The 16,032-nt window shown below is 36.6% G+C and overlaps 1 protein-coding gene across 2 annotated transcripts in view; it reads right to left on the bottom strand.

Moving 5' to 3' along the window:
* The window catches only part of shroom3 (shroom family member 3), a 72,192-nt gene that overhangs the window by 34,856 nt on the left and 21,304 nt on the right, over nucleotides 1–16,032 (bottom strand). The window contains exons 1-2 of one of the 2 annotated variants that reach the window (XM_079847728.1): nucleotides 9,970–10,113; nucleotides 1,197–1,295 (exon numbers count right to left, since the gene is read on the bottom strand). Coding sequence is in view for 1 of the 2 variants with exons in the window: in XM_079847727.1 (XP_079703853.1) it covers nucleotides 1,197–1,295 (99 nt within the window). In the remaining variant the exon portion in view is untranslated. Of the gene's footprint in view, nucleotides 1–1,196; nucleotides 1,296–9,969; nucleotides 10,114–16,032 lie in introns of those variants that run through there. The other variant, XM_079847727.1, reaches the window with a different exon arrangement.

The raw sequence follows: 16,032 nt of genomic DNA, 5'->3' as shown, positions 1-16,032 counted from the left end.
CTCAAAATCCTATTATTTGTATTATATAGACAAAATATATCTTTCTATTATCTGTTTTGTTTGTAATAAAGGTCCTAAGATTCAAGGGATAATGTAAATCCATCTTGTTACTTTATAATCCATTACAATGTATAAAACAATCGTCCTGGCAACAAGACAAGTAGGTAATTTCAATACAATCGCTAAGTGGACGCAAGATGGCGCCAGTTGCGGTTTGTATAAAGTAGTTTGTTATACAGCGGCGTTGTTATTGACAACAGTCATTATCTGAAAATATCAAAACTCAGAATGTTTTAAGTCAATAGAAAACTGTACGCATGCTGATTGAGATATGTTAAGATATGCGCTTTAAGTAATAAATGGATCAACATCCTTCCATCTCCTCTCTCTATAGAAATACATTAAGAGAGAGAAAAGCTGCAAAAAGATCGATAAAAGTAAAACATAGTGCTAAAGAGAATGCAAATGTGACATTTCGGGAAGGCGCCGCCATCTTGGCAGGATACTCTATCCATTGCCATGGTTACTTCAACAGTGAGACAGAAAGAAATAGCGGCAGAGAGAGAGCAGCTTGATATTTGTTTGCATTTTGCGATATGGCGCAGTTTCTTGGGAATAAATGGAGAAGGAGGAAGCGAAAGGAAAGGGGCTCTATCGTGAGAGACTAAATTACAACAGCAGGCAGAGTTATTTAGAGAAACTAAATTAATTATTATGTTTAATGTTTATAATATGTATATTATGTATTTTAACAGTGTTGTTCTATAAAACCATATGATTACTTGCTTTTGATATTTTATTTGAACCAATCAATATTGCCTCATTGTTATTATACATGTATTTTAAGTCAATTTAAGCCTTTTAAAGGCTTGGGTCTATTTAAAAAAAAAAAAAAAAAAAAAAATCAGATTAATCGATTATTTGACAAAATAATCGACCAATTACTCGATTACCAAAATAATCGTTAGTGACATCCCTAAATAAAATATGAAAAACCTAAACTTGATTCATTTCAGCAAGTGTCCAAGTAAATATTACTCATTACAATATATATATATATTTTTTTTCTTTTTTTACTATTTTAGCCAAAATAAATATGGAAATATGGAATTATACTAAATTCAAACTATTATTAATAAAACACTGGTGCAGATGCAATCTGGCATGACCGAATACAAAGATATTTAACTTCACACCTGTTTTTGATGCGTAGTTTCACTCCTCCGCTGCATCTGCTGTCTCTGGAAGGACTGAGAGGACGCCGGTCAGAACAGCAAGGGCCTGGACAACACTCTCTACAAACACAAACAAAAGTTTAGGTTAGAAATTCACTCTTTATAAAATCGCAGACAATTAAAGTGCTTGCATCGTGGAAAACAGAACAGCTTTTTTCCAAATAAAACAAAACATGATCAAATTTCCGTAACTAATCAAAACGTCCTGCTCAGTTCAGCCAGAACATCTTTGAACTTGTTGAAAGATTGTCATGATTATGACATCACAACCATGAGCTCATTAAGTTAAAAACCCGTCAACAAAAAGTGTGTCAAGACGCCTGCATCGTATGTGAATGCTCCCTAAGAAATGCATGCGATGGACATGACTAAACAGGGCTTGACTAGTTGAATGTGAAAATATGTAATTTTGCACATCCCTAGTCTAGACAGTATAAGCTCATTGGTTACTTTGTAGATGATGCGTGTCTGTATGTCTTTAGATTATGTATTTTTGGAATTTGGAGAATCAATGTTGGTCAGAGAGTGAGAATTCATTTAAAAAGTCCACGTGAGTGTATTGTGTGCACGTTTGGGATTGACTCCGTTCAAAAGCTGTGTTGTAGTGGCCGTATTTGACAAAGGAGGCACCGGCCGGTCCATTCACCACATGCTCACATGGATGTCACACACAGAGAGTTTCTATTAACCTGAAGGACAGGATATAGAGAAGCCAAGCCTACTGCACACTGCTCTGAAGTAAAAGTAACATACTAAACATGGTAACATGGAAACATAGCTACTGCTGAAAACAGTTATGCTGCTTATTTTTGTGGAAAATAATAAAACAATATATACATTGCATATTAGTTTTATTTCATACATGATGTAAACGCATTTATATTTATCATGAGAGAGATAGATATCATCTCCTTTCTTCTTCTTGTTATTATTATCACTAGCTATGTTTCATCCACCTATTTTTATGCACATTTTTGGATATCATATAAAAAATGTGATAGATGGAAATGCAAAGATGCGCATAAAAAATGCGCTTAATTGAGACGGATACATTTTTTATATGATAAGAAGACCTGCACATACATTGCTATGGAAACATTTATCGAATAAATTCCTCGATGCACAACAAAAAACTCAATTATTTAGCCCTGTTCGGACGGGACTAGTTTAACATGGAGAGGTGGGGTAAAGTAATTATTACCAGAGCTTCTCTGTGATTTTAGTTTTGTCCGAATGTGCATCTCAGTAATCATTACGGACAATGTCAGTACAGATTACAGCGACTTTTACCTTCAGTAAAAAGGTCCGGAAAAATTAGCTCAGGTAATACTAATCCAGTGCGAATAGACCCGCCGTTAATATGTATGTAAATATTTCACTGCGTAACCTGCTTTATTCACAAATGTATTAAGCGATATTCCAATTTTGCGCACAAGTTAAATTCGCAACTTTGCTAAACATAGCTACTGTTAAAAACAGTTATGCTGCTTATTTTTGTGGAAAATAATAAAACAATTTCAGGATTCTTTGATGAACAGAAATGTCAAAAGAACAGCATTGGATTCCCTTTTTTTATTATTCATTTATTTATTATTATATATTTTTTAAATGGGTGTGAATGTTCCTTTATGGCTCTCGTGTTGTAATGGGAGGGTGTTTCTTTCTCTTTTTTTTTCTTCATGAAAACCTTGCCCTGTAAATAATAATAAAAAGAGGTTCACAAAAAAAAAAAAAACAGAATTGATTAGAAATAGAAATCTTTTGTAACATTATAAGTTTTACTGTCGCTTTTGATCAATTTAATGCATCCTTGCTGAATAAAAGTATTAATCTCTTTCAAAACAGAGCAAAACAAATCTAACCCCTTATTTTTTTTTTTTAGAAACTGAATGTTTATTCGTTGTAGAAAAAAAATATTACAAAGCATTTCGTGTGGCAAGTGCTTTGAGACTATTTAATACGCTGCAACTACAAGAGCTTAGACAGCAAAACAGCAGCCCTCCCATCTCACTAAGGAATGGTGCGAGAGAAACGCATGTAATGTTGACACAGCATTCCTATAGTTAGGGACTGTGTCATCACTCCCTTTTTAAAGGCTTTTTGAAAGGTTTAACACACAGCTAATAAAAGACAGCACAAAGACACTCCAAACAAACCCAGCATAAACATTCACTTAAAGAGACAAAGAGTCTAAAAACTAAAATTCTCACCCTCACGTCATCCCAAAACCAGTATGACTTTCTTTCTTTCCAGCATTGGACATAAAAAAAAAAAGAAAGATATAAAATATGATTGATTGTGTGAATAGAGCAGCTTTGACATGAGAGTGAGAAAATGCTATCCCTTTAAAAGTGAACAGCATTCACATACCTGTTTTAAATGTTCTTTCTTTTTTAAAGCTTGATTTATCACTCTCTCTTCAAAAAGGGTGTGTTTGGCCCGACTGCTGCAAGTATGCATTGGCTCGGAGTCATTTCAGAAAACACATTCTAATTATATCTCTATTAATCACTTCAAGTGGCCTGTGAAATGTACGGACATTTATAGGAGCGCCGAGTCTTGATATAACATCTCTGATCAACACATTAACAATCCATGATTTAGATCCCAGCGTCTGCATCTCTAAACTCCTCTGCTCAAATGCCCCAGCATTCCTTGCATACCTGCCCCCTGGAGGACCTTAGTGATCACCATAGAGACGTGACCACCATGCAACTTCCTGTAAACCCACAATGCTGCTCAGAGATACACCTACGTTCAAAAGCCGTTCAAGGGTGCATAAAAGTTTCTATTCATCAAACAAATATGTAGGGGACCATACATAAATCACATTTGAGGATGGGCTCTTTTGATTTCTGGACAGTAAGGGTCAAATTTCTCCAAGAGTGTTGATTTTTGCTAGATATCTTTTAAATAAATGGCTGTTTTGAACTTTCATACAAAGGAAAAATACTTTCACTGACCAGTAAATACACAGAGGAGTTAAAATTCCACATGGCTGTTGTTGTCTGTGTGTGTGTGTGTGTGTGTGTGTGTGTGTGTGTGTGTGTGTGTGTGTGTGTGTGTGTGTGTGTAAATATTCCATGCCACCCACACGCTTGACCCTTTCCTCACAGATCTGACCTCTTCTCTTGTTTATATGCGTCTCGAGTGAAACGCACCCAACCACAACATCAATCAGCCACGCAATAATAAACGCTGAGTACAGCCGAACTCTTCACAGAGCACAAGATGAACAAGCGCGTTACTGAACAGAGACAGTCGCTTAGAGGGGGTCGAAGAAGACCACCAGCGCTTGTCCCACCCTGATCTATCATAAGACTGGAAGATCGGAGGTACTTAAAAAGTTGCCAAAAAAACGTTTTCCTATTGTTATTCGGATAAAACTTAGAAACCGGTGCCTTTTTCCACATTTTCTCCACTGATTTTTGTAGAGAACTACATGGAATTCTGCAGAATAGATTTAAACATGGTAAACGGAGGCAAAATGCAATGCTTTTATTTATATCTGAACATTTTAGCAATTAAAATGCAATTGTAATGGGAATAGTCTGCACATCAGATATACTGCACATCTGCAGGTGCATGTATATGTTTATATATCTCAGACACATATACAATGATGTATACATATACACATTGATGCATATATATATATCAAATAACAAGTCAAACGATCTCTATAGACCTTATGTAGCCCCGCCCCTTTTCAGCGCTGCACTCGTTGTCTTTTGTCTTTTTATAATTTCACTGCGATCTTACGTATTCTATTTATGAATGAACGGCTCGTATTAAAATCTTCCAGGTCTACTGACATTTGTATAACGTTAATAAAGTTTTTTTCCACAAAAAAACTACTAAATGCATTTTCAACATGCACATTAGAAAGTGTTCTGAAAACATTAACCATATAAAACGGCACTTTCAAATACGATACTTCAAATCTGGCAAACAAGGGGACGTTCCCTTTAAAACATGCCGTTCTCCTTGAACACACCCTTCACATGCATTTACAGATTCTGTGAAAGTGTTAAAGCTAAACCAGCTTGACCCGCTGCAGGAATGCCATCAACAGCCAAGAGAACGAATGCCGAGAGAAAGAACAAAGAAATGAAAGAATTTGTTTTGACAGACGTCACCATCACGTGAAGAAAAAAGAATGACAGAAGAGTCAAATATGATTACTTTGTTTACTTTAATAATGCTGGTATTTACATGTGCAACTAAAAATCTGATATTAGTGCTTCTCAGGTTATTTGCTCTTGTGTATCATCTCTTCTCCCTAAACAATACAAAGATGAAGAGCTGACCTATGTATCCGATAAACACAATCAATATAATCTGAAAGCTTATGCAAAACAGTGTCTAACATAATGTTTTTGTTTTTTTTACATGAGACAGCCAATCAGAATAACCTAGCAACTGCATAGCGACACGATAAACAAAACTTGCATTGTGGTGGCAACCCGTGCACAGCATGAACCATTCACATGGGGTCTCATTCACCCATTACGGTATAAAAAGTGTTGAAAATTTACAGTGGATTCACAAAAAGTTTGTGCAAACATGAATTTGTTCTCATCATCATTCAAATTTAAATCCAGATTATCCCAAAAAACTATGAAGAAAGATGCAGAATTATGTCAATTACTGTAGGGTCAACTAGTTATTCAATTCCTAGAAATGGAATAATCTGGATTAATCAGCAATTTATAATAATAATTATTATTATTATGATAAAATAATCTTCTAATTATAATAGAATATTAAAACTAATTCAAACTTTCTGGTCAGGCTTTCTCAGGCCAGCATAAAAATTGGTCTTGACGAACCTTATCTAGTTATAATATAATCATAGTAAAATTGAATACTATCAGGAATCATCAACAATTAACAATGATCATAATACACTGCTATTAATATAATTATATTTATCAGGTATATAAACTAGCCCAGTGTTACTGTATGGTCACTTTTTTTTTCTTCAATTTAATTGATTTGAATTAGCTTTAAATTGTCTCCTAAATTTAAGTGCAAATTCATGCATGAAAATGTTTATGCAAAAGTTTTACGAATGATTAGCGAAAGAGACCAATTTTCATCATAAAATAGGAACATCTTGTTTGAATCTTCTGAGCATCGTTTCAGTTCATCTCCCCTGCATGCCTGCCCTCGGTCACTGAACACAACCCCCGAATGAAAGAAAAAACCAGGAACCCGATATCAGCGGAGAACAGGAAGAGACAAAATACTCTGGCAGAGGAAGAGAACAAAGGGATACAGATGAAAAATAAGAGATGATAAAAACAACAGGAGCTTTACATGGAATATTCACTTTGGGGATTAAGCGCTCTTTACACTTTGAAGCCACACCAGAAGTTCAACAAAGCTTGGCAAATAAATTAAGTGACAACCAAACACGCTGACCTTCAGTGACTCCCTCTAAAAAACAAACACGGTAACCTGACTTTACTGCATTCTGGATGAACACCTCTTCCTTTATCCTGCATTGGCTCCATCTTCTAGCCTTTCTCTTGCTGTGGTTACAGCAGCTTAAAACAACGTAAAATCATAAAAACAATCCTCATTCCTACATGCCAGACAGTATTAACTTGTGCTTTTCGGAGCATCGTGCCGTTCATTATGCAGTGTTTTTGCGTTCTCTCGTCTATGGACAATAAACCTCATGAATTTTGGATCTAGATGCAGGTGCAAAACACATCGTTCCAGACGAGTCAAACAAACGTGCACGGCAATAATCTACATTACGCTGCTCCAAACACAGTCATATGCTAATTAAAGCAACAGTCCATAACCTTTTTTTGTGTTCAAAATGTATATGATAAGCGAGCACATCATGAATCCATTTTCCAAATGGTGTTTTTGTCTTATCAATCAAGCTACCCATTTGAAAACATAGTTAGCTACACTATAAATAAACAGCTACTACAGCTAATAAAAAAAACAACACTCCTTAAAAAGGCACAATATGTAAAAATGTTGGAATAAAATATCAAAAAACCACTAATTTCTTTTTATATATTTTGTTGACTTGTGTACTTACATTATCCCAAATGTTTCCAACAAAGTTTAAAATCCAGAGAAATCCAAAAATGTTATCCAGTGTAACGGCCCGTCGCCTGTCAGTGACATCATCCCCGCGTTACCCTCGATTTCCGGTTTTACTTCCGTAGAAACCAAATATGCTTTTATATATAGTGTTTTATTAGACAGGTGAGCAAATGTTGTGGCAAGCTTTATGTGTGCGTTTGAGCACTGATTAGGCTATGTGTTATATATGGGCAATTAAAGGCTCATTATTATGATGATTTATGGCTTATTAATGTACATGCACGATTAGTCGACTAATCACTAAAATGAACGACCACTAGTCAAGTCAAGTCATCTTCATTTATATAGCGCTTTTAACAATGTAGATCGTTCCAAAGCGGCTTTACATTGATAATAGGAAATTAAAGTAACAGAGATTGTTTTGGCTTTACAGCAGCTCTAGAATAAAGTTATTGTCCAGATAAAGTTAATTTGATTGATTCACTTCCGTCGCAATGATCATTAGTTATTAAATTAGGGGGCGCTAACACGACACCGTTTTAACAGAAATCTCTTAGGTTCTTTCTAGTCGACTACTACACAGTACTGCTTGAAGTTATTGACAGGTTAGAGTGTTATTAATCACAATAAGCTGCGGAAAAGGACTCGAGTAGCACGCTGAAGGACACAGCTGAAGCGAGAGCACAGATGCCGCCTCTCAGATGCATGCAATCCCAATTTCACTCAGTTCAGTTCATTGCACTTGCACGATCAAATATACACACTTGTCAAAATGCACATCGCGTGAAAATCAAGTGTGTAACAGTAAATAAGATTCATGCATTCATTCTGGAAGGGACAGCAGCCTCATAAACTGTTGCCATCTGTTTCATTCATGTTCATTTAAAATAAAAATAAATCACTCACTGCTTTTGACTGAATCACTTTTTTTATCTTTAATATGAATCAATTTATATTTAATTCATACAGTGAAGACTATACAGTGTTTAATTTACATTTGATTATTCAATTTCTGTATTTCTTAATGTTAAACAAGCCTATAGGCTACTGTACCTGAAAAACATAGTTTATTTCATTTGTAAATGTTTTCTATTTTATTTGTCCTATTGTTTGTAATTTGCTTCTTTATTCCTATTTTTAAAATAAAACATAAAATTGCCTTCCTTGATTTATTACAGAAGACTGCCAGTCATGTGTGTAATGATTGCAGTCAGCTCAATAATAATATTTGGTTGACTAATATGGGAAGAAAAATTAAATAAATTTCAAGGTTCACATTTAATTCAGTGGGATTTTTTACTTCAAGACCAATTAAACTTCTACCACAGTCAAATATCAAAAGTAACACAAAACAATGCATATATCGAATCGAAATTTGATTCAAAATCGAGAATTGAATCGTGACCTCAAGAATCGATATGAATCAAATCGTGAGGTACCAAAAGATTCCCACCGCTTAATGTGAATTTAAGTGATCAAACAAAACTGTAACAAAGTTCAAGTTCAGGGAAGAAGGAGGTGGGAAGTGGTAAACGTAACTTTAATCGTAAAATAAAAATAAACAACAAAACGAAAGAATCGGCAGCGGCCAACTGTTACGGTTTTGAAATAGCGACCTCTAGCGGCAAAACTTACATACTGTGCCTTTAAAAGGATGATAAATATTACTTTTTAAAAAGAATAAAAGAGATCAGATTACATAAATGTATCTGAGCAGTATTTATCAAACACAAAAGCAATGAGAATAATGTCTGATGATAACTTGAATTTATGAATTTTGCAACATTGACACTGTTATTGATCTGAACTGAAACAACATTGAACTAAGTTGAACTGAATAATGACAACATTAACACTCCTGTTTAACGTGAAGGTGCTTTTAAAACAATCTGTATTGTATACATTGCTGTATAAATAAATAAATGCATGCCTTTTACCTTACCAAACACAACCATTAAACCTAGAAACTGAGCTGAAAACAGTAACGAACAGCAGCATTTCATTTTTCTATCAGTAAATCATTTTCCGCAGTCTATTCAACACAAACTCAACACAGACAAGCCTTTCATTTGCATATGGAAACAGGGAGTTCATATGCAATTCTATGCAAAACAAAACAACTTTCTCACAGTAACCAAACTCAGAGCCATCACAACATGATCTCATTCATATATGCAATATTAGTGATCTGTTAAATATCCAACCAAACGCACCTGGAAGCTTCACTAGTTCAACAAATTGTGGGCTAGTTGATATATAACATGCAGATGAACTTTTGTTTCCCAAGATCAAGGTTAAACTTAAGGAAATGCATATTTTTTAGATGCTGTAACCGGTGTCTTTTGACAGCTCACTTAATAGTCATACAAAGTGACTAATGACACTTTTATGGTACAAATATTCCATGTAATCACAGAATTAATAAGGTCATAAAAATGGCATGCATAGTAATTAGAAAAATGTTGTTTTAAACAGGTTTCGATTGAGTCACTGCTGTCGCTTGCCAGCAACCTATTTATATAATGATATATAACTGTAGTGTGCTTTATTCCAAACAAAGACACATTGTTAGACACAGCAGTGAGATTATATAAACACAGAGATGATAGAAACACAACTTCTACCCGTTTTAAATGCATGTATGTGAATGGGATTACAGTACCTGTCACGCTGATGAAGTGTCTGTCCGAGCACAGACCTAAACAAACCTGCAGTCAGACATCCAGAGCAACAGGAAATAAATCCCAACTTCACTCATCGAGGTTTAAAAGAGACTGACTCCACATACTGCACACGGACTCACACTAGCAAGGGAAGAACAACATCTCTCTGTTGCTCGCTCTCAAACACGGGTGACACATCAGAGGCAAACCACTGCGTCCTCTCAGCCAATCAGAGGAGCCGCAGGGTGATGTCACAGAGCAGGTTCCTCTCGTCCTGCCTTCAGGCTCTCTCTCTCTCTCTCTCTCTCTCTCTCTCTCTCTCTCTCTCTCTCTCTCTCTCTCTCTCTCTCTCTCTCTCTCTCTCTCTCTCTCTCTCTCTCGTTCTACCTCTTTCTTGTCCCTCACTTTTCCTCATTCAAGCTCATGCTAATGGACATTTAAATATTTTTACCTGTGGTGACTCAACCAGTTTCACATCTGAGTTCATGTCCTCATTTTCACCTTCCATCACAGTTTATATACAATTTATGCATTTTGGACATTCATTTACACGACAACGGTGTTTTGGGGACCTGCAAATGCAAACTGCAATTTTGAAAACAGGTTTCCAAGTGCAAGCTATCGTCTCTGTGTAAACTACAAAAATGTGGATTTGTGAAAACAGTGACATCATGCACATGTGTAAAACGTGTTCAGTCCATATGCATGCGCAACCAAAACAACAATGGTGGTCTACAGGACTGTGTTTGTGCTGCTCAATATACTGTTAATTAACGCTTCTCCAGCAAAGTGTAGATTTACTGCACCGCTATTCTAACATCACCAACTCATTCGAATTCAGACCTCGGCAACTACTGGCCTGGCATACAGGGTTTTTAGTTGTTTTCGTTGTAATAATACTTAACAAAATTACAATTGTTACAGTATTTTTGATCAAATAAATGCAGCAATGATGAGTATAAGAGACTTCCTTTCAAAAATAATAGTGGCACCTGCCTGTCCTTTCATATATATATATAAAAGGGCAGGTGGGTGGCAATATCAGGAAAGGCTCTTGAATTGCTCTAACAGGTGGGAATAAGGAAAACCCGTCCTATTCCACACCTGTTTTGACTCCTGCGCCTTGCATCTGTGTGTGGTGAGCTGACCGTCACCATAGAAACATACAAACCTTGACCACCACAAAGCATTCAGTCCAAACGAGGGGGTGTTACCGGCTACAAATGTGCTTGTATGTGGGTGGAGGAGGGTGTTCACATCACAGATGCGAGTAAAACGCAATAAATGGCATCTGGGTCTGTTAGCTAGAAAAGCTCAAATTAAAGACTGAGATCTTTGCATCAGATGCCGCAGTAATGTGACTCTGACAATGTGACCTATTTAGACACTTTCCAGCATCATGCATACGTTTTCCCTCTCTGAAAGCAAACTGCTATGTGAAGCAACAGAATTACAGCCGATAAGAACATATTTAATGATAGATAGATAGATGGATAGATGGACAGACAGATAGACAGACCAAACAAACAGCCAATGCCTTGTACAAACCCACAACCATTGGGCTCAATTAGAGTTTTTCTCCATCTCTCTTTCTATTTCTCACTGTTTCTGACAGTCTCATCAACAGGTCAAATAAAAGGCCACACAGTAAACACTGTTTGTTTAATTTTATAAGCCAGTGTCTCTCTCTCTCTCCCTATCCCAATCTCATTTGTATAGTGGTCTGGCAGAGTGCACCGAAACGCGTTATGCAACAAGCTGTATAGCTGCCATAATAATACTGATCCATTTCCCTGTGTTGATATAAACAAACCAAAGGTGTCTGCTAGTACCTAATGCCCCGACCAGCCTATAATAAAACAGGTCCAGGTTCACATTAGCATGTGATCAGTTTCAGGTGTGTGCTAAGGTTCAGATGTCCCGATGTGCAGTTGGATACATGTCTGTCTGTGTGTGTGTGTGTGTGTGTGTGTGTGTGTGTGGTCAGGTAGAACCTCACCAACTGCATCATGTCTTATTAAACCATTACCCGCCCTTCATGCATGCACACATGCAAATGTTTGATTAAACACAGAGTGGACATAATTAAATCTTACTTTACTGTGGCTTCACGATCAATGTCATACAGGCCAGGTCTCACACACACACACACACACACACACACACACACCTGAAGGCTTTGGTTGTGTTTCACAGGACAGGCAAATCTGCGGCACATCTCTGGACCAGTCAGGTAGCATTTTTGCCGAATGTGACTGTGTTTGCAATAGACAACCAACAACGATTTTCAATTGGTGAGTTTAAGTAGTGAGTTTATAGATATTTCATTCATTTTAGGCCTTGAGCTTAAAAGAGATTAAATTAGATTTTCCACAAGAACCAATGAGGTTCATTCTCGTGTTACGCAGCGCTTTTGAGCTTTCGCAAGAACCAATGAGGTTTGTTCTTGCGCATCAAGCAGGTTCGGTTGAGCTTCTGTTTATGTTTGATGATCGCTGTTTATATGTAAATAAAAAATAAATTAAATCTGTTCATCATATAAAGCAATCGAGTATCTTCAGAAAATTTGGACTAAGCAGCTCAATTCATTATGGACTAGTTTTGCGACCTATCCATTAACTTTCTGAAGCGTCAAAGTTGTAGCTGTCAATGGAGCGACAGAAATATCTCAGATTTTATCAAAAGGATCTTCATTTGTGATCTGAAGATGAACGAAAGTCTTGCGCAGTAATTAATGACAGTTTACCTAACTAACCCTTTACTGTTGGAATGTCAGCAAGCTAAAATCGTCTTGGAAAAGAAATGTTTCCTCTAAATTCATCCTCCTTAAAGGAGCAATGCTACACTGTAAGTTGTTCACAAAGTTGTAATTAAAGATTACTGAATATGTCTTTACATGAAAATGCAATGTAAATCTTTCTATCTCAAAATTTCATGTTTATTTCAGTGTTACTTGCAAGTATTTGTGAAGTTTGGTATCAATTTCTGAGAATTGTTCCTACACCAATTTTTTATTTAGGTGTACAGCCATAAAAACTAACTAATGCATTCACTGGTAAATTTCCCAGAACGCCTTCAATTCTGTTTTAACATCCTTATTTGATCTGAGCGTTTAACATTTGAGACGTGATAAAAATTCAAAATATTTGTTTTTCCCCTCCCAAGATGATAACTAAACACCCCTGCTGAAATAAACATACAGTACAAATTTACATGACAGCAATGTAGCAAACTAGCGCTTATTGTTGCAGAATGCGTTATCTTCCACATACAAATTCTTTTAAATGTAGTAGGCAGAATAGAGCGTATACTATGCACTATGCAGTATAAGATGGTAGTCCATTCAGGACATATCTTGTGTTTCTTATGACTGTAATTAGTCTTCCAATGAGGTGAGAGAGGAGAAAGCAGAGACCGAGAGAAGCAGGCAGGTGTTAGGTGGAGGCTCTTGGCACATAAGCATCATTTAACAAGACATTGTTAAATATTTACATTGCTCCTGAGTGTCACGTTGAGACTGACTATCTGTTTTAGTGGTAAGAAAGGTTTATTTCTCTCTATCACCCTCATAAACCAGGTTATTAAAGAGAAAAAAAAGAGAGAGAGACCAAAACAATGTTCTTCCACAAAATGCATGCATTTTTGTTTTAACCACTAGAGGGCAAAAATTACATAATGTACCTTTAAATAAAGGGGTGACGAAAGTGTAGTTTGTTTACAGCTTACGTTTAGCTTTTAACTTCTGCCAATTGTATTGGGCTGTCATCAGACGTGTCATCTTCACTGTCATTATCAGTTCAGCTGTATCACCTGTGTTTAGTCAATCATCGTTATCTGTAACACCTGTGTTTCGTTAATCATTGTCATTGTGTTTGGATTTAAGTTCTGTCTGTTCAGTCAGTCTTTGCCTGATCTCTGTTGTAAATAGTGTGTGTTCCTGCCTGTTCTGCTGTCTTGTATTTTGATCATCATTAAAACTTCATCTTGTTCTGTCTTCCTGCAACCACCCATGACAGTTTCATAGAACAACATTGTTAAAATACATTATATAAACAATCATCTTTTGTAAATTATGTATTATAACAAATGCCTGCAGAGGGTGCCAACGGCCTGGTGTTGTTACACTTCGCGATGAACGGTTAGAAACATATTGATATATTCTCCTGTGTTGATGTAGGTTTATAAAAGATTCACCTTATAAATGATGAATGTTAGATGAACGTTATAAGCTACCCAAATGCACAGAATATGCAGAGATGGAGTCTCAGAGATGCAGAGATGGAGAACGCGCTCCACGCATGTAAATGATAACAGTTCATGTGGAGCATCATTTACTGTGAACGAAGCCACTCTGAGATGCATGAAAGTAACCTACATGCATGCAAATAAAGCGCATATATATATATATATATATATATATATATATAAACCTGCGGGGCATATATGCCTATGTGAATTTACAATAGCACCATGCTATAGAATGTTTGGTTACACTTTATTTTAAGGTGTCATTGTTACAGTGTAATTATATATTTAAGTACTGAGTAATATTAAGCAACTACATGTACTTACTATAGGGTTAGGGTAGGATTAGGATTTGGTTGAGGGTTAGTTGCATGTAATTATGCATCATTTACTGTTATTACTATGGTAAGTACATGTAACATATGTAACAAGGACTCAGTAAAATAAAGTGTTACCGAATGTTTTTTAATACATTGTGCAGCCTTACAAAACGGTCTAATAATGCAGTTCATGGTTTCTTGTCCGTGGAATGCACCACTTCTGGTATTTTGCCGGTTACTCGACACGGGTAAATCGCAATCGAGGATTTTTTTTAAATCGAGTACTTGAATTTAATCGAGGAATCGTGACACCCCTAAAAAAAGTTGCGTTCATTTGTAAGATTATCATGATGAAAAAAAACATGCAATAAACATAACATTTTGTGGGTCACAGAGCTTATTTTCAGCAATAATCCAAAAGACATTGGGAAAATCCTTTAAGCTTTTTGTTGAGGGAACCTTGATGAGGAAAACTAAACAGGTTGGCCTACAAAAATATGTCATCACTGCCGCACTCTAGAAAAAGCATTAGCTCAACAAATGGTGTGAGTTTGGGGTGAAACTACCTGTTTTCCGACCAATGAAAGACTAGGGTGTTCGGGAAACCTGTTTGAAAATTTTAGCAATTCTGATAGGTGCCAATAGCGGTGCAGTTACATAGCCTGGCTCCGCCCTCCTACGTACTTCCGCTCAATTTTCGTTTTCCTTCAGTACTCCGTCTGGGTTTGCGGTATATTCGTGGGTTTTCTCCAGGCAAATTTTTACCGGCCCAATCAGTGAACAGAGGGAGTGGCTGAGAATGATCACGTTGAGGTTGTGTGCTAGTAGTAGTTTGAGTTGTAGGGTTACGTCACGACCAAACGTTAGCAAACAGAGTACCCGCCTTCAAGGAAGTTAACGCTTGTCAATGGAGAGTGGCCAGACTCTCTGTCCAAATGAAATGTACGAGAGTCTGGTAGGACCAGGCTAGCAATTACATGCTTCACCTTAAAGAAAGAGTATCATCTGTGCAATGAAAATTTCTTCTGGAACAGGATTACTCCATAAAAACTTGCCACTTCCAAATTTGCATACAAAACCCAAACACATTAACCAAATGGTTATTTCTGCCACTGTGAATCATTCATGTGTTTTACATACCTGGCTGATTCAGCAAACACCTCTGTATCCTTCATCTAATCTGGACCTGATCTCTCCAAGCATTCACATGAGCTTGAACGAACGCTCTTAAAAGTTGTTAATCAGCTGTAAGAGGCTTTAGGCTTGCTTCCGCTGGACATAACTAAAGATCTCCACGATTATTTGGACCCAATAGAGTCTGGTCTATTCATAAAAGTGTCTGATCTTTTTTTCTTGCAGTTGCACATCACTTCACCATCAGTGAGAACTGACGTTTCTCAGATACCTTCCCCCTTTGACACACAGTCTCAAGTCCTTTCTCTTGTATAACTCTTCCTGAATGGCGAGGCGATGATGTCATAGGCCACACGGCGACCG

This window comes from Squalius cephalus, assembly GCF_949319135.1.
Source record: "Squalius cephalus genome assembly, chromosome: 17".
NCBI classification, from domain to species: Eukaryota; Metazoa; Chordata; class Actinopteri; order Cypriniformes; family Leuciscidae; genus Squalius; species Squalius cephalus.
Note: the sequence above shows the minus strand (reverse complement) of the source record. Positions and strands in the feature narration are given on the sequence as shown.